The sequence below is a fragment of the Musca domestica genome, unplaced genomic scaffold (genome assembly GCF_030504385.1).
Source record: "Musca domestica strain aabys unplaced genomic scaffold, Musca_domestica.polishedcontigs.V.1.1 1, whole genome shotgun sequence".
NCBI classification, from domain to species: Eukaryota; Metazoa; Arthropoda; class Insecta; order Diptera; family Muscidae; genus Musca; species Musca domestica.
Window position 1 is genome coordinate 22,954,328 of NW_026712114.1, and position 11,757 is coordinate 22,966,084.

The 11,757-nt window shown below is 34.0% G+C and overlaps 3 protein-coding genes across 3 annotated transcripts; 1 reads left to right on the top strand and 2 right to left on the bottom strand.

The window, feature by feature from the left end:
* Positions 1-1,218: 1,218 nt before the first annotated feature.
* On the bottom strand, positions 1,219-5,900 carry LOC101893693 (V-type proton ATPase subunit B). Its single transcript, XM_005180996.4, has 4 exons — positions 5,741-5,900; positions 5,475-5,660; positions 2,691-3,952; positions 1,219-2,046 (listed from the first exon to the last, which is right to left on the bottom strand). The coding sequence occupies exons 2-4, from the start codon at positions 5,551-5,553 to the stop codon at positions 1,909-1,911; spliced, it is 1,479 nt and encodes a 492-aa protein (XP_005181053.1). The 5' UTR covers positions 5,554-5,660; positions 5,741-5,900; the 3' UTR covers positions 1,219-1,908.
* Positions 5,901-6,157: 257 nt separating this feature from the next.
* LOC101893524 (probable nuclear transport factor 2) lies at positions 6,158-7,036 on the top strand. The gene has a single exon (XM_005180995.4). The coding sequence runs from the start codon at positions 6,382-6,384 to the stop codon at positions 6,772-6,774; it is 393 nt and encodes a 130-aa protein (XP_005181052.1). The 5' UTR covers positions 6,158-6,381; the 3' UTR covers positions 6,775-7,036.
* Positions 7,037-9,380: 2,344 nt separating this feature from the next.
* On the bottom strand, positions 9,381-10,235 carry LOC101893355 (large ribosomal subunit protein bL12m). The gene has a single exon (XM_005180994.4). It carries the CDS (start codon positions 10,092-10,094, stop codon positions 9,546-9,548), a length of 549 nt encoding a protein of 182 aa, XP_005181051.1. The 5' UTR covers positions 10,095-10,235; the 3' UTR covers positions 9,381-9,545.
* Between the last annotated feature and the right edge of the window lie 1,522 nt (positions 10,236-11,757).

The following is an 11,757-nucleotide window of genomic DNA, read 5'->3' on the forward strand; positions in this document are numbered from 1 at the left end:
ATGAAGCTGTTAATTTCTTATTTGTTATTATCATAAATTTTCTAACATTTTACTGTAATGAGTTCAAAGAATGCAGGTTCAGAGTTTTTATGTAAACATTCTGATATACATTGTTAACCTCATGAATATATATAAATGACATGATTATACATAAGAAAATTGACTTTTCAATGTTTAATATAGGAAAAATGATAGCAAAGAGAAGGTACCGGGGCTCTTGGGTCTCACTTTACGTATGCTCTTATCCATGAATTACGCATTTTGGGGTTGTAGATCAAAGCAAAATATGAACAACACTTTATTTGGCTTGTAAGAGTGGATCAGAGCTGATTTGCATGGCACTGATTTTAAACATGCTTTAATCTGATTTTAAGAGGTTTATATAGTCTCATATAGATGCCCTTCTGAACTTTGTCTATATATATATATATATATATATATATATATATATATATATATATATATATATATATATATAGCCTTCGATTTGTAGTTTTGATATTGGTATGAATTATCTTGTAAGAGAATACCAAAAATTATTCTATTTGTTCCTACAGCCAAATATTTACTTAAATGTAGAAAACATGATGAAGCAATCGACAATTAAAAGACCGAAAGACAATATAAACGTACAAAAAGACATTTAAAGTTTAAAAAGTTCTTTTAATAATTATTAACACATATATATATATGTAGTATCTTTTTATTATTATCGTAGTTATAGTATTTTGTTAGAACCTTTATCATTTATATTTATACAATATGCATATATTACTTTAAGATGTAATTTTTTCAGAACTTCTGATTATACTGAGTAAGTTCTTTATAGCGTTAGTTAATCAAAATATACAACAATGTACTAGAAACCCACAAAGATGGACACCGAAAAAATGTTGATATGAGAAAAAAATCCAATAACATACATGCATAATAAAAATTGGAAACTCTGAACAACCAAAAAAAATAATACTTTGCAATTTCAAGAAAACAAGAATAATAAAAATAAACAAATGATGATTTAAAGATTTGTAGGTATGTGTTTTTTTATTTTGGAATGCTGAATATATATATGAACGATTTGTTGTCTTTTTTACAACAAGAGAGAGGTGTTTTATTGTTTACTCCTATGCCACTTACTATTCTAGTGTGCATATGCTGTTGTATTGCTGTTGTTGATGTTGCGACACAGCACCAAAGTAAATCAAAAGAAAATAGAAAGAAAACTAAGTAAAACATTTAATACATTATCTTTTTGTTCAACTTATAAACTAACAAAGAAACAAACATTTTGTTGTGGTACTAACGCAAATGATGTTTTTATAAATTAAAACAATTTGCTATTGCATAGAGGTTTAAACTAGACCCTACCAAAGAGAAGTTGGCAATATTCTTACTTCTTCAAAGAAAAAAAACACTCTTACAATTCTGATTTTAAAACAATAACGGGCGGCGACTTGTTTTTGATGTTGTTTTGTTATATAGGATTTGTTTTAAAATAGAATTTGCTTTTGTGTTTCTCTTTTACATTTTCCGCTCTTATTTACAATTACTATTAGTAAGTTGTTATTGTTGTTGTTGTTTTATATATATATAGGGGGGAAATATTTGGAAAAAATGACACTAACATTTTCGTTGACACCATCAATACTATTTTGTTTTTCTTTTAATTATATTATTTAACATACTTTTATTTTAAATGGTAACTGAATACGGTGCTTTTTTCACTATTGTTGTTATTTGTTGATAACGATAATAATTATTGCATTTTCATGTTTGAACAACAATTAATTAAAGCTTTCAAAGCTTTTGCTTTTTGTTTTTGTTTAGACTAAAAATTTAATAAAACAACATAAAATAAACAAAATGAACGACGAAAACAGATTGTTTTGTTTAAAACGAACGAAGAATCTAATGACGCGAATCTCTGGGATAGAATTCAGCCAAGATGGAAGCTGGGATACGTTTCAACATTTCCTTGGGGAAGATACGCAACAATTGCCAGCCAATGTCCAAAGATTCGAAGACGGTACGGTTTTCATAGTTACCCTGGAAGATAAATAAAATGATTTATTTTAGTAATTATTCTGACGACGTATATATTAAAATTAACAACGTTAATAATAAAAAATGGCATATTTTTTTTAAATTAAGTTAATTGAAATAGAACCAGAGTAGGTTATTGGTTCTCTGGTATATCCACATTAGATATAGATATATACAAATAGTAAAAGGGATCTTCTTAAAGAAAATCTAAATATTTCACGATTCTTTAAAACAATTAGTTTTAGGTAAGAAAACTCTTCTATATGATTTCCGTTCATAAACAATCTATATCTATATTTTCCGTTCATAAACAATGCCTGACAGATTTCAAAACATATTATAACGTATATATAAACAAAATATTGTGATATTATGTAGTACAGTCTAATAATTTAATAAAAAATATAGGCCTTCCATAAAACATAGTAGGAAAAACATCATCTAGGCGAAGAGTTACCGAATTTTTTTTTTTTTAAATCGATCTTAGGTAAATATATTGGCTACTGAGATTTTTGATATGTTATATGTACATACATATCAAAAATCTCAGTAGAATAAATTTACAAACAATCAACAAAATTTGCCACAATTTCGATAAAAAAACCAAATTTATTTTTGTTATTACTTTCCAAGTAATTCAAACTCACCTGTGAAATGAAGTTCTTTTCGAATTTGGTCAAGAATTCCAAATACAACAAATCATCAGGAGTCAAAGCTTCCTCACCGACGACAGCCTTCATAGCTTGTACATCCTTACCGATGGCATAACAGGCATACAATTGATTGGAAACATCAGAGTGATCCTTACGTGTCATACCCTCACCGATGGCAGATTTCATCAAACGTGACAATGAAGGCAATACGTTGACTGGAGGATAGATCTGTCTGTTGTGCAATTGACGATCGACGTAGATTTGACCCTCAGTAATGTAACCAGTCAAATCAGGAATTGGATGGGTAATATCGTCGTTAGGCATAGTAAGAATGGGAATTTGGGTGATGGAACCGTTACGACCCTCAACACGACCGGCACGTTCATAAATGGTAGCCAAATCAGTGTACATATAACCGGGGAAACCACGACGACCGGGCACTTCTTCACGGGCAGCAGATACTTCACGCAAGGCTTCAGCATAAGAAGACATATCGGTTAAGATGACCAAGACGTGTTTCTCGCATTGGTAGGCCAAGAATTCGGCAGCGGTCAAAGCCAAACGTGGTGTAATGATACGTTCAATGGTGGGATCGTTGGCCAAATTCAAGAACAAGCACACATTTTCCATAGAACCGTTCTCTTCGAAATCTTGCTTGAAGAAACGAGCAGTTTCCATGTTGACACCCATAGCGGCGAACACAATGGCGAAGTTATCTTCATGATCATCCAAAACAGATTTGCCGGGAACCTTGACCAAACCAGCTTGACGACAAATTTGGGCGGCAATTTCATTGTGGGGCAAACCGGCAGCTGAGAAAATGGGAATCTTTTGACCACGAGCAATGGAGTTCATCACATCGATGGCAGAGATACCAGTTTGGATCATTTCTTCGGGATAGATACGAGACCAGGGGTTGATGGGTTGACCTTGGATATCCAAGAAATCTTCAGCCAAAATTGGGGGACCCTTGTCGATGGGCTTGCCGGAACCGTTGAATACACGACCCAACATATCCTCAGATACGGGGGTACGCAAAATATCACCAGTAAATTCACATAGTGTGTTCTTGGCATCAATGCCAGAGGTACCCTCGAACACTTGGACAACAGCCTTGGAGCCGCTGACTTCCAAAACTTGACCGGAACGTACAGTACCATCAGCCAAACGCAGTTGGACGATTTCGGCGAATTTGGGGAATTTCACTTCATCCAAAATGACCAAAGGACCGTTGACACCAGACACAGTCTTGTAGGCTGGAAAAAAAAGAAAAAAAAAACAAATTATGTTTAATGCTTCACATGATAGATAAAACCAACGCAGGGAGTACTGACAACAACAACATGTTAATTATTTAATTTAACATGTGAGAAAGGGTATACACTCACACTATTTAGACCATATCAGTTAGTGCATTGTGGCCTTAGATAAGAAGAATCAACATAATTAATAAGAAACCCCATCGGCCACGGCTAACCAAAACTTTAAACAGAGCCAATGAATAGATGAAAAGAAGCAAAAGCAATAAAGTCAGCTGACTCGTCAACAAATCCCCACAAATTGGGAGTAACTACTGTAACACTACTATACAAAGAGACTCCACTGAGAGAAGAGAAAAAATGAGCACAACAATACAAAGATAACAATTGTTGGTGGGGTGGGTGGTATAGTCTGTGAAATAACCTATATTTGTGGCTTGAAGTTGCCAAGTTTTAAGTTTATTGGCATATAATTTTTTATATTAAGATATTATAAATAAATTAAACTATTCAATTATTTTGAATGCTAATCAATAAATTGTAAAATTTAAAAGAATCTACACTGGCATAACAATCTTTAATTGTCATATAAATGCCTATCCGGATGGAAACTTCCACACATTTTATTACGACTAAAAAACTTATTGGAATAGGAACCTATCAAGTGTAAATATTCTTGTATAAATAAAAAAGGTACGTTTTAGACCGATATAAATATATGAAAATAAAAACTAAATGGACTGTTTTTTTAAATCAAATATGTTTCCTCCAATAAGAAAAATATACATATTCTATAATTGGTTATCTACGCTATTTTATTGATATTTTTTAAATATTGTTTATTTTATGCTTATGGAGCAGTTTATATTCTATTATCAATGGGAAAGATTGAAATTAATAAAGAAATAAATTGAAAATAGTAAAATTATATTCAACTGTTTCTAAATGGGAGTTTATCAAACAATCCCATGATTAGAAACAAAAACAAAACATCGATGGTAGCTCTGTCATTAACAAAAGCAAAAACAAGTCACATGACATTCAGTAAAAAAGTAACTACTACACGTATGACAGTCAAATTTCTCAACTAGAAAAAAGTACCCAGTATTTTTCTTGAAGCAAAAAACTCCTTTTGGCAGTAGCCAAGGATCTTTAAGCATCCCACTTTGGCCTTAATCTCAAGATATACAAGAAATATGGGATAAAATATTGAATGAATAAATACTATTGATTTTTCTTTTTTTTTTATTTTTTTGCTTCTCCTCTTTTAAATCAAACGACGACGTAACTTTTGACTACTCTCTTTCTGCCAATATTTTATATTCCCTCACTCTCTCACTCTCTGTGTATACGTTAAAAAATAATATGGCGACCACTATCTTGACATTTTCTCGCTGCTGCTGCTGTCGTTGTTGTACTCTTTACATTGCACTTTTTTTCTTTTGGGGGAAAAAATTCCTTGACTTTTTGCAAATGTAAAATTTAACATTTTTTTCATCGTCGTAAAATTTCTACTTACTCAATCTTGGTTGGGAAATGAAATCTCTGGAGACGGCCAAGACGTGCTCCCTTTGAGCTTGTGATGCAGTAATGGACATTTTGCCTTGGTTTTTGCTGTTTTTTATTCTATTGAATTTGCTTTCACTTGTTTTTCTTTGGTTCCGATTGGAATTTCTTCACACTCGCCCAGTTAGAAAAATTCTAGCTATAAAATGCAATAACACACAAAAATATTTAATTAAAACACCGTTTTTGCGATGGAAGAAAACTTCAAATTATACACACAATTTTTCTTGGTTGAAAATCACAATTTTTTTTTCTATCTATTCCGAGGGTCCAGTCCAAGTCAGCTGCGTTCCGACGTTGATGGAGTACGAAGAAAAATTCACTCTGAACTAGTAAAATTCACAATGACATCTCACGTGCTGTCATGTGATTAACGAAATCCACACAATTTGTGGAAACTAAATTTGACAGCTGTCAGCTGTCATACGAAAAACGTAAACACAGGGTTGTTATTTGAAGCGGCAGATGTGCATTCCTAATGGAATGTACTAGATTTCTTTGAAAGTACAATGTAAAATAAGGTTTTATTGACGTTGGACAGAGCTAATTGATCAATAAAAATGTAATAGGCAACAAAATAAACCAGGCGACCTCTATACTTCTGCCATTTCTAATATAAACAACATCCACACGACTGTAACTGCAATTCGCCGCCACTGGATGGCTGTACAGGGTTGTAATTTTGCCTATTGACAACAACAATTTCGCAGAAAGTGAATCTCGCAAAACGTGTCTGTCGGAATTTTTAGTTTTATTTTTTGCAAAAGGCAGCATCATTTCGTTCCCCCGGAAACAAGTGCTGAAATTTTATACGTTTTTTATATATCCATCCATAAATATACAAATCTAACTTTTGTATAATGGCTTTAAATCCCCTGTACGATGATATTGGCAAAGGATTTGTCCAACAATATTACGCCATGTTCGACGATCCATTGCAGCGACCAAATGTGGCCAATTTCTACAGTGCTACTGACTCATTTATGACCTTCGAAGGACTTCAAATGCAGGGAGCAACAAAAATCATGGAAAAAATTACAAGCCTTTCGTTTCAAAAGATTACCAGAGTGATTACGACCGTGGATTCACAGCCCATGTTCGATGGTGGCGTTCTAATCAATGTCCTGGGTCGTTTGCAGTGCGACGAAGACCCTCCACATGCCTACTGCCAGACCTTTGTGCTCAAGCCCTTGGGTGGCACCTTCTTCTGTGCTCATGATATTTTCCGTTTGAATATTCACAACACCGCATAAATGAACATAAATCGCTAAAAGCTATACTATATGTTTTATACTATCTGGGTGGGGTCGTGGTCACTAAGAGGATCTCACTCTGTTGTGCTGTGGCGGTAGCTAGCCTAATTTGCATTATCAATCAACCGGCTTTTCCCAAGACCCAAGGAATTTAAAACAACAAAAATGAAAAATAAATATTTATAACCTAAAACTCTTGTGTATTGTAAGTCTGAAATAAATAATAAAAAAAATGGTTTGTTTTCAAGCATTCGTCTATTTATATTACTTTGCTTTTCTTTTTGTTCTCGTTGTTGTTGGTTGTTGGGATGGATGGAGAGAAGCAAGATGACGCATCAAAAGGGGCCACTTTATTGTAGGGATGCCAAATTGTGAAATGTTTTGAGGGAAAATTGGATTGGGAGTCGGAATTATTTGCAGTTTATAATAAATTTATCGTGGTACTATGTGAATATTTTCGCCTTGAAATGTTTTGTTGATATGAATATCTGCATTAAAAATATATATTTTTTGAGAGTAATATTTTATAGAGTAATTTCTTACATATCACATTGTGATCAAAACTAAATTTAAGAAAAATGCAAGATGCGAACGCAAAGTTATACTGATTTTTTACCAAAATTCTAAATGCGCAAATGTTTGTGATGGATATGCGAGGCAACTACAGATCAGTAGTGTTGCAAATAGAAAAACTAGCAATAGGTGTGTTCGTTTGCGAAAAAAATTTAAATTTATATACATTTGCTCCGATTCAGAATCTGCTATTTTTTCGATATCATAAAGGGAAAATCCGCTATCGTAGTAAGATGCATCAGTGCTTGAGAACACTGATATGTCAAAATTTCTTAAATGTTTTTTTAAACAAGTAGATTTGTATTTGTTTTGCCATACGATAACAAACGGAAGTTTTTATGAAACGCGTTTTTTTTTAAATTTTTTACAAATTCGAATAATTTTTTATTCAAAAATATCAATTCCAAAATTGGTTTGACAGTTCGACTATCTGTATTCTTCTACCATGATTCTTGCAGTTCTGGAACATACCAATTTTTACTGGGAGTTGCTCATTCGACTCAGGAACTTTGTCTGAGAAAGTTGGCGAAAAACAAATACAAACTTTTACATTCTTGCAGTTTGGGAACATACCAATTGTCTTCATTGTAGCATGTTAAGAATGATGTTCTTGCTTAGCACCTGTCTGAGAATTCTTTCTTAAAGAGATTTTTTATAAAATTGAAATAAAAACAAATAAAAAAGCTGGGCCGGGCCGAACTTTGAATACACTCCACCATTTGAAACGAATTTTGGCAATTCTTGATAACAATGAAATCATTTAAGAATACTATTAAAATCTTAAAAATACCGAACGACATTGAAATGCATAGGTAACTTTCGTCACAATCCGTCACAATATTCAAATGCGAAACTAAAAAAAAACGGTGAATAATGTAGCTTAAATCATCAAAATACAGAATATCGGAAGGTACCGTTAAATGGGGGGCTATACGAAGACTGGACCTGCACAGACAATTTTCTGTATAAAGCTGTAGCATCCATTACGAACTTCAAATACCAAACTTGAAACAATTCTGGCGAAAAATGTCCATAAAATCATTAAAATACCGAATATCGGGAGATACCGTTAAATGGGGGCTCTACGAAGACGTGGACCTGCACAGACAATTGTCTTAGGCTGTAGTATCCATTATGAACTTCAAATACCAAATTTGAAACTATTCCGGTGAGTAACGTCGCTAAAATCATATTGGGAGTACCGTAATATGGGGGCTATACCAAAACGTAAACCTACATGGCCCACTTCCAATACCAAAAGGCCTGCAGACATAATATACATTTGAGTAAAATTTAATCAATCTACTTCATTTCGTTCGGAAGCTAGAGTGACGACGGATCACATCGCTAATTCGACATCGAATTTTATGCTGATCAAGAATATATTTATACTTTTTGGGGTCTAAAATGTAGGTGTTACAAACGGAATAACAATCTTTATATACCCTCCATTCTATGGTGGAGGGAATAATGAAAAACTGTTCCTTCCTGTTGGAAAATATATCAATACCATTCAATACATCATATATCAATTCCAAATTTCAGGATACCATATCCAAATACTAGAAAACAAAAAAAAAAACATATTGGAAACAAAGCGTAGACGTTGAGAAATGAAACAATTAAATAGCGTTAAATTCAATCAGGCCGGAATTCGGGATTTAATATTCAAGATGCAGATTATACCCGATATTTCGATGAGTTAAAAACGGAATATGGTATCGGGAAGGATTAAAAATCAAGTCAGATGAAACTTTTATGTATTTTGACAGATTTACTTCAAAAATTAATGCAACTTTGTGTGCTAAAACCTATTTTATTTGGGAATATAGGTACACAATAAACAATGGACTCTTCAGAATTTTACAAACGGAGTGGTTTCTAGGAACTTAAATATGGACCTATAGAGTCGAGTTACTAACAAATGTACATCGTTACGTAGGGTATGCAGAGTATACGAATTCAGTCAAGATTGAAACTCTCCGTCCTTTTTAAAAGAGACAGCTAGTTAATTATTTATTAACACACTAAAGTTTTCCATAATCTGTTGGTTTCGATTTATTTCGTTTATAGACTATAACGTCTTGTGAAAACAATTCAATTCATAGATGCAGTGCATACGATGTAGGTATACTAACTTAAAATATTAACCCAAAATTAACAATAGAAATAATTTCAATTGTATTATTCTATTTTATTTATTCAATTTCAACAACAGCGCCAGCCTTGGTTAAAGCTTCCTTAAGTTTTTCGGCTTCGTCTTTGGGTATGTCGTCTTTAACAACTGTTGGAGCACTTTCAACGAATTTCTTGGCTTGTACCAAATTCATGCCCTCCAAAAGATTCTTGACTTCCTTGATTAGTGCAACCTTTTGTTTTTCATCGAATTTCACAAGTTTCACTTTGAAGGAAGTTTGTACTTTCTTGGGGGCTGCCTCTTCTTCTTCCTCAGCAGCGGCAGCTGGTCTGGCAGGGCCCATGGCCATTTGTGGAACGAATGAAGTTTCGGGCAGGTTCAATTTACTCTTCAACAAAGCACTGAGTTCGGAGACTTCCAAAAGGTTAAGTCCAGCTATACTATTGGCAATACTCTCGAGTTTTGGATTAACCGGCTTGGCAACACCTTCTGGTGGTGGTGGTGTAAGATTCTTTGCTCCTTCGGTGGCTGCTGCAGCAGCTTCGGCGGAGAACATGCGGCGAGTTGCATTGCATGTCAATTGTCTTAACACAAAACGGGAGGCAATCATTTTGTAATTATTCAAACGTTTTTATTCAATAATGAAAAGTTATATTGCTCGTGTGGAAGTTGCGGTTATGTAAAATTATCAACACAAAAATTCACTCCACACAGTTGACAGCTCCACATATGGTATCGATTAATCGACAAGTGTATTTTGCTTGAGTCTTCTTCTTCTTTTTATTATGATACTAGAATGGTAACATATATTCGTACCATGTTCCAAAGGGCTGTTTCCATTGATATCATACTTAAATAGGAAGACTAATCAAATGTAGCAAATACTGCAAGTAAGTTACATAAAGAGTGATTTGTTAAGAGCTTGATAACTTTTTTTTTTTTTTAAAAAAACGCATAAAATTTGCAAAATCTCATCGGTTCTTTATTTGAAACGTTAGATTGGTCCATGACATTTACTTTTTGAAGATAATTTCATTTAAATGTTGACCGCGGCTGCGTCTTAGGTGGTCCATTCGGAAAGTCCAATTTTGGGCAACTTTTTCGAGCATTTCGGCCGGAATAGCCCGAATTTCTTCGGAAATGTTGTCTTCCAAAGCTGGAATAGTTGCTGGCTTATTTCTGTAGACTTTAGACTTGACGTAGCCCCACAAAAAATAGTCTAAAGGCGTCAAATCGCATGATCTTGGTGGACAACTTACCGGTCCATTTCTTGAGATGAATTGTTCTCCGAAGTTCTCCCTCAAAATGGCCATAGAATCGCGAGCTGTGTGGCATGTAGCGCCATCTTGTTGAAACCACATGTCAACCAAGTTCAGTTCTTCCATTTTTGGCAACAAAAAGTTTGTTAGCATCGAACGATAGCGATCGCCATTCACCGTAACGTTGCGTCCAACAGCATCTTTGAAAAAATACGGTCCAATGATTCCACCAGCGTACAAACCACACCAAACAGTGCATTTTTCGGAATGCATGGGCAGTTCTTGAACGGCTTCTGGTTGCTCTTAACTCCAAATGCGGCAATTTTGCTTATTTACGTAGCCATTCAACCAGAAATGAGCCTCATCGCTGAACAAAATTTGTCGATAAAAAGCGGATTTTCTGCAAACTTTTCTAGGGTCCATTCACTGAAAATTCGACGAAAATTCACGAAAATTCTATTCATGATGAAATGTCAAAGCATACTGAGCATCTTTCTCTTTGACACCATGTCTGAAATCCCACGTGATCTGTCAAATACTAATGCATGAAAATCCTAACCTCAAAAAAATCACCCTTTATATCAGCACTGCCCAAAACCAAGGTAGAAGAATATAGGTAGATGCTTGGGAACATTTTTATGTCAATTTTTTTTAAATGCTTTATCAAAAATAAGTATATTTTTAAACGTTTTCTTATACGACACAAATCGGTGGTCATTCAATATTTTCAATTCCAAATTCGGTTTGACAGTTCATTGCCGCAGCAGCTGTGTCGATGCTACTACCTGTATTCCTCTACCATGCTCAAAACCGTGTGCTAACACATGTTTCCCGAAAGACAATATTTAAGAGAAAATTAATATTCTGTTTTTCCTTGTGTTCTACGATTTATTTCAATTGTTTTTAAATATGGAGTTGGTCCAAAAGTATTAAAGAAGCTAAAGAAGAAAAAACTGCAACCAACTTCAGACTGCTCTCATTTCTAAGCTACTCGTTCGACAACTGTTAAATTAT